A 14,933-nucleotide genomic window follows, 5' to 3' on the forward strand; every position below is an offset into this window, starting at 1 on the left:
TGTCTGCCTTGTGGTGCCAGCATCTTCTAATACGTATATGTATTACGGCAGACGTTTGGTGAGCACAGGTTTTCAATCCTGTTCTGAAATTTTCCAACCATTCTTGGGAAACTGTTGGAAATACCTCATCGACTCCTTAGTTTATTCCTGTGTGTTACAAGCCATATTTAATATATTCACCCGTATTTTCGTCTTTTGGATTCTGAAAAAAGTACAAATCATGGTTATTGTTTTCGAGAGATTTATCAATGTACATATGCAATATGATAAACCGTTGTGCACCTCATGAAAAAAAGAAACGCAGAAACCAAGAAAAAATGGTAATTCAAGACGCAGTATGCTTTCCTTATCCCCTTACAGGAACCGCGAAGGTTACAAGTTTAGAAAGGTCATGGGAGACACATGTTGACATTACCGGGGTAATAACAGTTGAACAGAAACTTGTTTTTGAGGTGAGTTTATTTTATTGTTTAGTGCTAACATATTCATCGTTCTTTTTTGTTGTGGTGCAATGTGGTACTATTGAATGCAACGAATGTCCAACTGTACAAAATTGTTGTTATACAAAATGAGAACATATTGTGCATTATATCATTACATCGTGGTTCACTCATAGTTCTTCTTTCTTCCTTCCTTAGATGTTAGGAAGAACGACCACGTCAAGAAACCAAACATAAATTGTCAATCTCAGAAAGGAAGCAAAAATTGGAGGTCGATCCACCTTCGTCCACAACTTGTGATCAAAGGCAGATTTTAGTATTTGTAAAGCTGCTTACCTCGTGTCAATAACACCGTGTAATACGCATGTGTGTCAAGACAGACATTTGGTTACATGAAACGCATGCTTATGAAAATAAATGTTCGTACCACAAGGTAGTCAACCTTTTTAAAGATTTAGGAAAATTGTCTACAAGAGGTGGGTGCGGTGGGGGAGGTCGGATGGAGAAAAACAACTGTCTAAATTTATTTGTAATATTACTATATTAAAAGATTTTAAGAAAAAGATTGTATTACCATTGTAATATAGATTAAAAGATTGTATTGTAATACTGTACTGTAATAAAATTTTTCTGTATCAGAGCTAAGAAAACTTTCTAAAAGTGGCTGGTGTGGTTGTAGATAGTGGACAGGAAACTGTGTATGGTTTCCTTCCAAGGTTGATAATTGCCAAGTGCCGTCTTAAAGAGGCGGGGGAGGGTGTGGTGGGGAATGGCGGACGGATCGGACGGATCGAACCGCAATTTTTCATTTTATTCTATTGGGTGTCCGTCCAATTTTGCTTTCTTTCCAAGATTGATATTTGTCTCTGGTCTTATATTTAAGGTGATCGTGTTCCTTGGTATCCAGCTTTGGGTGGTTGAACAAACCTGCAAAACAGGGAAATGAAATCAAGACCAAGAATTTGGGCCATAAAAACGTTGACCCCCAATTTTCTTGCCTTCCTTTCCATGGTCTTCTTGTATTTAAAGTAAATTAAATAAAATTAATAACGTCGAAGCTATCAGAGTAAAAGTTAAAGTTCTCCAAGAGAGATTGAAAATACTTTTTCCATTTTTTTTCTCCTTCTCTGGCGATCTGAAGTAGATTGCAAAACAAATATGTCTAATCACCTGAGGAACACAGGACGCCAGTCTTCAAAATGGCTTCTTCATCGAGCAAACCTTACTCCATTGTGTAGATGAGCTTTTCATCGATGTGATTCCTGTGGTAGCTTTTTTCCTCTGAAAAACAGCAAATTTCACCTGCTTTTCCTAATAGATTCTCTCTTAGGCCCAATCTTTATCGTTCGGCAATCTGCAGAAAGTTTAAGATTACAAATGTAAACTACTTTTATATGGACGGACAGAAAATAAACGTAATATGACACAATACGAGACCAGGTTCAGTGTACTGCTTAAGTCTTTGAGTCTGAAAAAACCAGAAGCACAAATGTATCAGAATGAAGAACGCATCTCTTTTATGACATTAACTAAACAGCGATGGAAAGAAAACAGAGAAGAGCGAAACTGTGAGCGAAGAGCTGTAAAATCCTTCGGAAAACGTGAATTTTGCTTTTGACATGAAATTTGCATATCATAACTTCCGTTTAGCATGTGGCTTTCCGAAATGGCTTCACAATTCTAAATGCTGTAAAGTAAATTTTACAATAATTATTGACAACAAGAAAAACAATTAAGGCGAATTTTAGGCCATGGAGAACCACGTGCGGAGTTGTATGACGTGAATTTGACTGATTTAATTTAATTTTATTCATTTTTTTAACAATAAAATAGACAGTAGCTGACTTTCTAATTGCTTGAATTACATGTTGAAGAAATAAAAACAAAAACAGAAATAAGCGTGTTCTCTTTAACGTGTGCTCTATAAGATGGACTTGACGAAAAAAAGGAAAAGCGAAAAAGCGGGAAGATTTCAAGAAGTTCACAAAAGCGAAATCTTGCAGTTATTTTGGACCTTCGTGGAGTTCAATTTTAGTTTGCCCTCAAAGATAGAATCAACTTTTAAAGCTGTTTAAGTCCTAATGTGATTTCTTTATTACAGAGATCTCACCAAAAGACTACTTATCCAAGCAGGTTCAAGAGGTAAGATGATAAACGATCAAAAATAAGTGGACAGCATCTCACTGTCAAACTGAACGTATAACTTGTAAAATATAACCATGGACTCAATAAGATGAACAGATTTCTAACCTGTAATCAGTATATAAATATATCATTTTGTAACCTTCAATCCTGGTAGAAATCATTGACTACTCTTTAAAGAAACCATTGTTTACCTGAAGAAGACAGTTTGAGCAAAACTTATTGGCAGGTGGAAACGTCTGCCAGCTTGATAAAGTGTGTAAATTATTTAGTCCTCAAATCTAAGGTAAAAAGCTTAAACTAGAAAAAAAAAAAGAAGGCAAAAAAGTGAACTCCATGTTACTGCAGAGTAAAACTCCATATCACTCCCCTGGTCAATTTTCCCACCATCCCTCTAAAGGGGAGAGAATTCGATTCTAACCGAAAATTCTAGCAGAATATTCTGGCCCAAAAAGCGGTAATAATATATCACAAACACTACACAATTATCTCTTAGTAAGCGTTACATCACCAAGATAAAACTTTCAAATAGCGAAGTAGGTAATGGAAAGCCTTAATTATTATTGGTTGCAACACTTCTTTACCACAAAGAGCTAAAGGCCATAACGGCACTTTCTGCTCTAAAGAGCGAATAGGAACATAAAAACTGCTTAACTGTATAGCTAGAATAGCTTGAATAGCTAGAATTCAAGAGTGCAAAATCTGTGTCAATTTGGCAAAAGATATTGATGTTAATAGACTTAACTTCCCCCAAAGGCAGCTGACCTACCTTCTTTCTGCCCCATCCAGCCATGGGTTAAGGTTTTACATTGCAGTACAATGGGAAATACAGATCCCTAAAAGAAATAGTACACAATTTTTTTGATGAATACTTGCTGTGAATGATCAGTGGAGTGGACATGTCCCTCCATAACAAGTAGTACTGTTGACTTAAGAGAAATTAATTATACAAAAGCTCAAATTAATAAACCTTATTTGCTGGTTAAACATATAACAGGCTCTGTTTTTTGAAGCAACAAGCAAAATGTCTGCAGCTTGGAAATATAATTAAGATTAAGTTATCCTACAAGAATCATAAATCATATTACCCTACAAACCAGTAAAATTGTAACCTTAATTAAAAGATCACCTAACTCTGAATAAAACACACTCTTCACAATATCTATAGACCCCTTCTAGCACCTTATCTACAGTCACATGCTTCTTACTCTACAGTGAGTACTTTGCTGATTCATCTACTTTTGCGACTTCCTTAATATGCACACGATCCCCTTGTTTACAACTGCAAAGTTTGCCATTTTACCTTGAAAATTCTCTTGTTATGAATGTTTACCTAATCTGATGCGACATGGCACAATACCTACACTGTTAATGGTATTCAAATATTTTTAACTCGTCTACCACCCTCATTCTATAACAAAATCACCTCAGCAATACACATCCTCTGCACCCAATTTACCAGGTTGTATTGAATTCAAATCCACTACAGCTAAGACACCTCACAAAATGTGTTTTTAAAGGAAAATCAGCCAATCAGAATCATAACAATTTACCATATGATTGTTCAAACATTTAATTTATCACCAATCATATAATCAATCTCATGTACTTGTATCTGTATCCCTTTTATTAAAATAGCTGATAATGTGAAACTTTCTACCCATAGTGCTAGACTGTGAAAGTGATTTTAAGACACTGTCTGATGGACTAGTTAAAATATCTAAAGGTAAATTATTTCATAACCTAGTTGCAGCAGCTGACAAAGCCCTGTTACCCTAGGTTTTCAAGTTGGTCTTTTGAAATTCTATAAGATACTTCTAGAGTGCATGGGAGGGTAATATATAGATGAGTCATATATGCAAGTACAAGATAATTCAATCCCTTGCATGTAAGCAATGAACTTTGATAACAATTTGCTACTCAACAAGGAGCCAGTGTAAGTGCTTAAAAATCAGAATTGTGTGTAGAGTTTGTTTAGTCACAAGGCACACAGCACAGCTTTGTCTAATGCACTGAGTAGCGTGTTATAATTGTTTAAATGACAAGTAACTCTTCCCACAATATCAAAGATCAAATACAGTATTGTGCAAGCAAATTTTGACAAAATTCCTGGCTTTTCATGACTTTTCAAGGAAGACACTGATCAGAACAGGCTTATGTCTTGTCTTTTCTGGTATAAAACTAAACTTTACAGGCCATGAAATTAATTTTTTTTCTGACAGCCACTTGGCTCCTAAATTTTTCAAAGTGGTAGCCAATTCAATAAAAGTTCATTGCCATTTTTAAAGACAAACAAAACCCTTTTTTCATTCTGTCAGCATTCTAGATAGACCCTTAAAATTAGGTTAGGAAAAAGATCTTTAACATGCCACAAAGTGGAAACTAGGGTAGATGATATACAATGTTCAAGCTCACCTAAAGCAAAGATTGCGTCTAGTTATCGATTGAGATGTGTGTGCTATGTTTTGGACATAAACTTAACAAGGAAGTTTACCACGGATTTATCTTTGCAAATCTTTTTAATTCACTATATCTTGAGGTAAGGTTATGAAGAAGCATTCTAGTCACCAATTTGGAAACTAATTTTCAGGATTTGGTTTGCCAAAGTGAAAAATTTTGTCACATTGGAGCCTGTATTAGGCGCAATTTTACGCCTTGCTTTAAGTCTTTATTCTTGGTAAGTTTAGTGAGTATTTCTCATTGTTTGTATTCATGACTTAACTCCAGCAAAGGAGTGTGTTTGGAAACCTGTTGTGTATTTCATGAATGTTATATAAAAGATGGATCATGTAAATCACATGGCAAACTATTGGGTCTATCCAGAGCAAAACTTCGAGCACTAGGCAGTAAACCGACGATTACTAGCCCAAATTTTGAAGTAAAAATTCAATGTAATATTCTCTATTCAATGGAACTTTCCCTCAAAAACCCTTGCATTGTCATTTAAACTTTCACACGAGATTTTGATGAAAATTAGTGAGGACAAAAAACGAAATTTGCACGTTTTGCTTGCGTTACTTTTGCATAATACTGTACAAGTTGAATCAGTAGATATGATGTCCATACTATTACAGCTAAAGTTATAGCAAGGGATTCAAAGTATTGTCTGATTTCAATGTTGGTGAGTTTACATGGGTTTGATAAAGTAACCAACATACAGAAACTTTCTAAAGGCTGCTCTTAAGATTTCTTTTGATATCTATTGATTTCTTTCAAAAACTTCATTTCCCAATGTTGGTTGCCCAAACTTAGGGTGCCACTCATCTTCGATTGCAGCTTCTGGTAAAATTTCCACACAACCCCATACTATTGTAAAACAAATCTGTTTTACCAATGGCAATTTATTGTTTTTGTTATTGTTTTCTCTATCCAAGAACTGAATGCATAATGTAGTACGGGACTGTGCGGAAATTTTACCATTGCGTTAAATCAATTGTGAAGCTACCTCTTTTTCAGTAACTTGAGACATAAATTTGAAGATGAGACTGAACTTAGCACAATGCTTTACTGGTTTGTAAGATGTGTTAATTTGAGGCTGTAGCAAGGTAAAAAAGAGTACAGCCTTTCATTTGGATTATCAGGTGAGGGGACATTGTGTGACGCCAAACCTAAAGGATCCACTGAAGGATCTACAGAGTGAGTTTCTGCCCCATACAAAAAACCTACGCTAAAATTCACGAAGCCAGTAATATTAAATTTCACACGGGTGAAATAAATTAAAAAAACTGTAGTTTTTTAAAGTTTTCTTTACCTACCTCTTGCTGACAAGTTAACATCTGGCATGCATTTAGGAAACATGGTCTTCATCTCTCTGTTTTGCGGCCCCTCTTCCTTCCACCCTATATTTAAATATCGCTAAGCCAAGGAAAGTTGCCGAGAAGCTGAGGGGCTTTTTACTTCCGGACCTTGTGCCAAAGCAAGATGTCATTTCCCTGCAGTTCTCACAACCACCTGCCACTATGTTCTGCCATGTTGAAATGAACCAGACTATGTCCCAGCTCTCCTCCATAACGAGCAAACGCGCACGTTTCACGAACAACAATGCGCGAAAACGCGGGAATTGCAGATACTGCGCGGAAACACGTAAGGTTTTCAGACTCGACATGTAGGAAGAATTTTCATCATTTTCCTTACATATTTTTAACATATGAATGCTTACTCAGGACAGGCAAGGAATAAGGTTCAATGCTTACTAAATTTCCAAGTCAAGAATTTATCTTTCAGACTTCAAAAGTGAAAAAGCATTTATTTTTTTACATCAATTCTGATTTTTTCATATTACATCCATTTTTAATTCATGGTGGTCCTTGTAATCTGATTGGCTCTCATGGGTGCAATCAATTCACAAATAACACTATTTTTTGCTCTAAATGGCACCTTTTCCCAGCCAATAAGGAGACTTTACTAAAGTACAACCAATTGTTTGTTTAAAGAAACCAATCAATTTGCAAGAAAAACAACTTTTGCAACTTTCTACAAATCAGCTCAAAACTAGATCTAAAAAACATTTGTACAGACTAAAACTCCTGTATCTGAGTGATTTCAAAATGGTTGTAATAAAGTAGTAATTGAACTCCATGTCGTGCAATTTTGGTCTGAAATCATACTTGATTTCAAATCAATTTCATACTGTGCACTGATTTGATTTTGAAATCAAACATTGCGCTCCACCCAGTTCAATTACCATTATACATCTTGATTGTAACAGGATGATCCTAAGCAGACAGTCAAAGAAAAATTTCTACACTGATAATTGTGGGTTGATATCACTAACAACTCTTCCAGGAATGTTGTCTCCAAAGAAGCAGTTGTTCATCTTCAAAGAAATTGTTAAAGAAAAAATTGATTTAAAAATTGAAGAGATAATTGAACTTGATAATTCATGACAATGTTTTACTAAATTGTTGTTGTTGTCATGGGGCACAGAAATGTGAAGGCAACAACAAATTGTAAAAAGGCTGATGTTTGGAGTGTTAGCCCTTCGCTCTGACAAAGGGCTAATGCTCGAAACGTCAGCTTTTTTACCCTTTATGGTGGCTAATTTACATTTTCAACTCAGTTGTTAACACTAAATTACCTGCTATACTCTCTGACCGACGCAGCACCACAGTTTCTTTAGAAACTTACTCCTTTTTACAATTTGTTGTTGCCTTCACATTTCTGTGTCCCATGACAATATTAATTAGTTCAATTATCTCTCCAATTTTTAAATCAATTTTTCTTTAAACAATTTCTTTGAAGATGAACAACTGCTTCTTTGGAGACAACATTCCTGGAAGAATTGTTAGTGATATCAACCCATAATCATATAGAAATGTTTCTTTGACTGTCTGCTTAGGATCATCCTGACTTAAGGTGTGTATAACATCACTAGACATGAGTAAGGCAAGAAGTTAAACATGAGCTTTATGCATATGTGAACAAATCAAGCCATTATTCTCTCCTGCTCACTTTAATTAACTTTGATCATGAAGATCCCTTGCTTTTGCTTTCTTTCCAAGGCTAATATGTTTCCTTAGTCTAATTCTAGACTTTGTCTTTTATGGTGACAGCTGTAAAGAGATACAAAGAGTCATAAAGGCTTTTCCCAACAAAAGACTTGACAACATTTCAATGACAGGATATTAATTTGATACACATGCATAAGGACAAGAATTTATACTGTGTGTCAACCCACACTTTTTTTTCTTTATTGGGGGTTGACCTTTTCCCTTGGTATCTTACTTGAAGAGTAAGTTGCTAACTAAACTTCAAAATTGCAGATATAATATAAAACTTTGAATCTAGGTCATACATATGTTTCCCACCAAAACTTTAACTTCATGCATATCCACGCCTCTCAAGTGAGCCTTAACCACAAACTATTACATACAAACTTTTCCCCCCTTAAAACTTTCAATCTCACACACATTTTCATTGAACTGCACCACATAGTTACACTCATCAGAATAAAAAGCATTCTTGTCTTCTTTGACCTTCTTAAAAAACTTAAAACCTTTGTGGAACCTCGACGGTGTCTGAATGACAAAATGAATAAAAAGATAAACTTTCAGACCTCTACAATTTTACATGAACATGTAACTCTCTGAAATGAGGCTGAGTCAGGAATAAAGCATTAAAATAAGCTCAAAAAATTTGAAATTGGCCTGTTTTATCCGCGTTTTTAGATCAACATATACGCGAGCGGTACTGTACTGTACGAATACTTGATTGTGACGCGACGATTGTAGCTATTGATACACATCACTTTATCCTGAGAACGTAGTACTCGAGGTAACAACACAAATTTTAACGTACTTTTCGGCCAATAGCTGAGCAAGACTCCGGTTGGGATCTTGAAATATTTCAATCCTTCGGGGCAAGTTCACAGTTTTCACCTAAATGTCTCAACTCTCAATCTTCGAATGCAGAGAAACAATTTCCTACCATCTCCTCTTCCAGGCTTGTTGATTTTCTTGTCTCCTTCAGTTTTAGCCATTATAAGCACTTATAAAAAGTAATCATAAAAAAAGCATTCGTAAAGGGAAGTAAGGCAAATTATTTACATGCTGCCCTCTCAAATCGAGCCAAATATACCCAGTTCAATCCACCATCTTGGATATGATATAAAAATTAACTCAGCGTACAACCTCAACTCACTTTCCCCTTTAAATATGCTCCCTTCTCGTGTCTCTTTCTAAGTCAAGCCGGAAGTTTCTCAACGTAGTCTAATGTGTCACTAAATGAGGACTCGATTGCAAAAGGTCTGCAAAGCAAACTCGGTTTAAAGTGCTCGGGGTCTGTATAATGACTGACCTCAGAGGAAAATATCGCAAGTTCCCTGGTAGTGCGCTATCACGCAACGTAAACGTGAGGGACATCAATGATATGGGAAAGGTAAGAGGCTGCACAGTAAACTAACTAAGAGCTGTTATCGAACATCGTAAACGAGTGCAACGGTCTTGAAACTTTACGAAATTTACCACACCGGTGGAGTTAGTTAATTAGTGGGAGAGGGGACGGGCCTCGGATTTTGTAGATCTTTGTAGACTATCATTTATTATCTAAACTGACGTAAAACAGTTCTATCACTTGATCAGGCGGATGAACTAAAACTAGACTGAACTTATGAAATTATGAACACATGTTCAAAGGCACACTGATAAATTATGGCCATTTGTTATTTCTTCAAAAATCTAACTCACATTAAAATAAATTCCAGGCGTCATAAAAGTAGAGAAAATGAAGAAATGAATGGGTTACAAACTCCTCTAGGGGCGCTTTTGTAGCCTAAAAATTACATCAAACATCTACTGCAATGCTTTTGCATTCACCGGTAAGATGGTTATCATCAAATAACCTTTATGTCCATTCTCTCTGAAAGAATAATCATGAAGCCTTAGGATAGTTGTTTCGGCCATCGGTAGAAATTTGCCCATGATGTTCGTGCATGCATACGGTTCATCGCGTCGATTCTTTCGTTTTAGAATTTGGGGAAAGTGTCATTGTTTAATTGTAATTGTCCTTTATGAGCGGCAAAAGTAGTTTAATTTTACACCTCCGCTTCTGCGCTTCCTCCTTTCCCGGAGGTATTATTCCAAGCGACGCAGCATTAATCTGTGACGGAACAAATTTCGACGCATCTGGCAACAGGATCGACGGCACTAACACCCCCACTACGAAGAACATGAATCATGGGTTAATCTCTTGCAATCGTTTGGATGTCTTAAAGATCATGTCACCATTGTGTACTTTCTATTTTTAGATTTTTCTGTATGACCATACCTTAACCTCGTGAGAAATGACTGTTTCACGCATCATAGCCCTAGAAATTTCCTCATACGGAAGTGAACATCAAAATCAACCGTTGACTTTTGGATACTGCACTGTTATAGGGATGACGTAATTAAAGGGAAAATCCCATCAAATAGCCTGTATATTGTGAGTGCCACGTAAACCAAAGTGCAGAAGTGACTGGTGGCTGAAAAGGTAAGTCGTTTGTATAAAAAGGGAAACAGGTCACGAAACCAATTTTACAAACATATCCACCATGTCCAAATTTCAGTCAAAAATTTAATAAGAAACTTGTTATTCTCGGTACCAAATGGTTTTGGCTGCCGAATTATTTTAGACAAGGAGTTGGGTTCGCCGATTTTGAATTTCTGTCGTTAATGTCATAGTTAGATTATAGAAGGGTCTGAGCTATCGACGAAAATTTGATTCTCTACCTAGAACTGGACTTTGAAATTTTTCGGTAATCTTCACAGTTTAAGTCTCTGACTCTTTTGGTGAATGTTTTCAAAATGTATTTTGGTGACGAGAGTGCTCTGCTTTAAGATTTGTGGCCATCAGAAAATTCGCTTCGTCATCGATATTTCTAGCAAAGATTTCGCCGATTTCAGTTTTCGATCTAAATCCTTAAAGTTCAGCAGTCTCTATTTTCCAGTGGCCTCTTCTTGTCTTTTGATTTCGTTTTCAGGAACCTTATTGAAGAGCTAACATCAGAAAGTCCCGAAGCTGACGATCAGGGTAACGTCACGCTCTTCAAAGTTTGTATCTGGTAAATTTGTAATAGTTCCACTGATTTCACATTTATTCCATAGAAGCTAGTGTTCTTTAATCATAGAAAACTCTGGGAAAGGTAAGTGCTATGACACCTAAGCCTTTTAATTTTTTCTTGCCTTAAAAACTTTTAGTCATGAACTTAGGCATCGGAACCTTCCCAGACAGAGTGCAATATTTTTTTGTTCTGGAAAAATGTGATTATTAAGCGAATTTTCAAATGGGGGAATCCACCGAGTAAAACAAAGTCAAATTTACTTTCAGTATCGATATGCAAATTTGTCGTTACAAACAAATCCTCGAGTGGCGGAAACAAAAGAAAAAGAACCCCTTTAAGATAAAACAGAAATACACATCATAAGAAAACTATAGCATGTTGTTCACGAAGAGTTCTGGAATTTTCTCATTAAAAAGAATTCTAATGCGATCCTTGAGAGGCTTTCCGAATAGGACTTCCCATTGGCCACATTGCTTTCAAGGGGGAGGGGGTAAGGAGTTGGAAAAACTTTTGCAATTCAAATCATATCAGAGTGGTATTTATTTTTAGCAGAGTATTTAATAAACTGCAGACAGTAAAGGCTTTCTGAAACCAAAGCTTTTTAAGGGTTGAGTTATTCGCAACGCGATCAGCACTAGTCAGCACAATTAACTCTTATAGCAATGCAGAGTTTTTGAACGAAATTAGCCCATGATTAGCGCTAATCAGTTAAAAAAAACCGAAAATAGGAATCGATGAGATGATCTTGGGATTTCACTGCCGGTTTTTGTTTTTCATCAGGAATTATTTTTGAGAAAGTGATATACATCTCCTGACTTCCTTCTAGATTCTCAATAGCACATTCTTAGATTCCGTTGTTTCTTTTTTTTTAATATAATCTCGTTCTTTCCCCACTTTTTTTTTAGAAAATAATAATGCTGATTGAAGATCTTTCCCACGATGCAATCAAGCTACTGTATGCCTTCTTAAATGATGGAATCGGCACGGACTACAAAGCGCTAATGACGAAGCGCTTTTCGGACCTTTATTCTCTCGCGGAGGTCACTGAGATTGAAAAGAGTAAGAGTCCAGCTAAAAAATTACTCTGCGACCTAATCAATAGGCAGATAACAGTGGAAAGGCTCCTAGAAGAAGTGGCAGCAATTGGAAACATAAAGGCCGTAAAAATTATAATGGAGGGTAAGAGTGATTTGTTATGCTTCGTTTAAACAGCGCAATAAACGTTTTCTTCCATCTGCGAAGAATTTAGCCACGTGTGAATTTGAAGCGTTTTCTCGAAATACGTATTTTTTCCAACCTTGATCCAGCAAATATTGAATTTGAGAATATTTACACAGACGTCACGAAAAGAGGGATAATTCTTAACTTGCCGGGAGATTATCAATTTTCTCCACGCCACTCCACTGGACAGCCACAGGAGGTACGCGTATTGTCTAAATGTGTTTTATCTACACAATAACCGCTAAAACGTTCTCAACACTTGTGTCATAACAAAGCTGGTAAAGTTTATTTTTGTATCTTGGCTGACAAATAACAAAGGATTTGGTAAATGATGATATGGAAAAACAAGGCTCTACACTTTAACATAACTAAAACATAGCCATTTTAAAGGAGTATTTGTATTTAAGCTTAATGTTAGTGACACATACAAGAATATATTAGCAAAGGGTAATAAAAAGTCTAAAGAGGATGCCACCATGTGATCACCTGTGTTTATGTTTTGGCTTGTTCCCAATTTTTTGAGAGTAAGCCAATTCATAAACATCGGTCGGTCAATGCTCATATAGATCTAGCAGTATCTTTAATATTTCTTTGAAAATTCAAAATTACATAAGATTCAAGCAATAGAACTCTTTTTCCCTATTTACATAGCTCCATCTTTAGACGAGAGAAGTTTACATACTCTCATTTTAACACACCTGTCGATCAGTAAGGATACGGATAATATCTCGGTTATATAAAGACATGTCTATTAATCAGAAAGGTTACAAGCCCTTTACATAAGCAGTACAACATAGTCAAGTGTAAATCCAGTAGTAATCTCGGCATTCTGTAAATAAAAGTAAATTTAGATAACCGATAATAACAAATACGCACTTGGAAATTTTTCAAAGACTACAAATTGCACTTGTCTTATGGGCTCGTGCAATTTTGTTGTCTTTGAAAAATTTACTCGTGCTTATCTACACCAAATTTCACTCGAAATCATGTTATTTCCTACACAAATTTTCTGTTGTAACGAAGTAATATTAATTCCAATGGAACTGATTAGTTACTTCCTTTCGTAAACTGGTTCAATAGCAATAATTTATCAAATTAATTTCAAACAGAATATTTTTACTTCACTCACTCATTAAGGTATTTAGTTGAGTTCTTTCAACGTTTTATTTTCTCCTCATTTAATTCTAATCGATAAACACTTTTAAGTGAATTCCTCGCTTAAATACGGTGTGTTTACAGTTGTGGCTGTTAATCAGAATCGAATCAATTTGTGATCTTTGCACTAATTTGATCTTCCCAGCACACAGATGCAGTATTGATGCAGTACCCTATTTGGGAACAAGACAAAACATACTACAAAGCTCCTGTTCCGGAAACAGTATTCAATCCTTCACATTAGAGAAATGAAGATTCCGTCATCACGAAATGATGATTCATTCTTACAAGGGATCATGTATATCTAGTATAAAACGTATCAAAATGATACAACTTAAGTGCTGGTAGTAAAATTTGTTAGAGGCAAAGCTGTAGGATAGTCTTAACAGAGTAGGCGATCGGCTTTTGAAAAGTCTTTCGGGTTAAGGGGTCTTTTTAATAAGTGTAATAGCTATAATCGCTTCATTTATTTTCCCAATTGTTTTTGTCTAAATTTCAGGTGTCTTAAAAGGCAGTATTTCATACCATAAGCTTTATCAGGTTTATTCACAAACCAACTTTCTTTCCAACATTTTCATTTATGCACATAGACACTTGGAAATGTCCACTCAAGCTTTTGATTTACATTCAGTCTACGACTTTAAAAAGGGCTCTTTAACTAGTGATACATTTTTTTAATAAGATTAAATACATTTTTATGCTTTAATCACCGAATTATTAAAAATTTTTCATCACAGAGTATGTTATTGTTGTTAGATTCAAATTTATTGATTATGCTATTTCGGAAATACAGCTCAATATGGAGATTTTAATAAGTTCGTCTTTGCCATAACTTGTTTTAAGTTTTCTTTCAAGATGAGTTAGGAAACGGGGGTTAAATATTTCATTATGAATAAAACGCGAAGCATCTGAGAGAGTTACGCTGTCGGTGTGTACTAAAAACTAGCTGCAAGTGGAGAAAAAAATCGTTTCAGATTGTTTAATTTGTTTCTAGAATTGAGTAATTTCGCTGCATTGTCGATAGTACTCCGGCGTTTTTGCTCCGGAGTTAATAGTAGCACACAGAGCTAACAGAGAGATCTTTCTAAAAATATCTCAATTTTTCCGATGAAATCCGTACACCTAACTTTTATGAGAATCTATGTTGAGAAAAATTTTGTCGGTAACGATAATTCTCCATAAGATAGTGAGTATTCTAAATAAATAACTACAACGTGAAGACGAGAAAAGCTTGTACAATTAAGTACTTAAGTATGTCTATTAGGGTAGTCACCTGTTTTAATACATCGTAACGTTTTTACTGTACATTGCTTAACCCTTATTTGGCGATGAGTTTCGACAGGTCACGTGTCACTCACTAAACGCGATATTCTGCTGTGTTGGGTTGGTTCCCAACAGCTGTTTTCAATACAGCACAAAAGTACATTTAAACGAAC

At 35.7% G+C, this 14,933-nt stretch overlaps 1 protein-coding gene and 2 long non-coding RNA genes across 4 annotated transcripts; 2 read left to right on the forward strand and 1 right to left on the reverse strand.

Annotated features, from left to right (window-relative positions):
• Positions 1 to 7: 7 nt before the first annotated feature.
• LOC131784102 (uncharacterized) lies at positions 8 to 6,610 on the reverse strand. Its single transcript, XR_009340185.2, has 5 exons — positions 6,338 to 6,610; positions 3,352 to 3,418; positions 2,691 to 2,776; positions 1,611 to 1,794; positions 8 to 1,367 (listed from the first exon to the last, which is right to left on the reverse strand). It is a non-coding gene; the product is annotated as an uncharacterized lncRNA (long non-coding RNA).
• A 2,623-nt stretch (positions 6,611 to 9,233) lies between these two features.
• On the forward strand, positions 9,234 to 11,121 carry LOC131784098 (uncharacterized). 2 transcript variants are annotated; one of them, XR_009340183.2, is made up of 2 exons: positions 9,234 to 9,458; positions 10,327 to 11,121. It is a non-coding gene; the product is annotated as an uncharacterized lncRNA (long non-coding RNA). The 2 variants fall into 2 exon arrangements; XR_009340184.2 differs by having other exon boundaries at positions 10,457 to 11,121.
• Positions 11,122 to 12,026: 905 nt separating this feature from the next.
• Positions 12,027 to 14,802, forward strand: LOC131784117 (uncharacterized). Its single transcript, XM_066164788.1, has 3 exons — positions 12,027 to 12,300; positions 12,459 to 12,541; positions 13,643 to 14,802. Exons 1-3 carry the CDS (start codon positions 12,036 to 12,038, stop codon positions 13,739 to 13,741), a joined length of 447 nt encoding a protein of 148 aa, XP_066020885.1. The 5' UTR covers positions 12,027 to 12,035; the 3' UTR covers positions 13,742 to 14,802.
• Positions 14,803 to 14,933: the final 131 nt, after the last annotated feature.

Source organism: Pocillopora verrucosa, chromosome 1 (genome assembly GCF_036669915.1).
Source record: "Pocillopora verrucosa isolate sample1 chromosome 1, ASM3666991v2, whole genome shotgun sequence".
Lineage (NCBI taxonomy): Eukaryota > Metazoa > Cnidaria > Anthozoa > Scleractinia > Pocilloporidae > Pocillopora > Pocillopora verrucosa.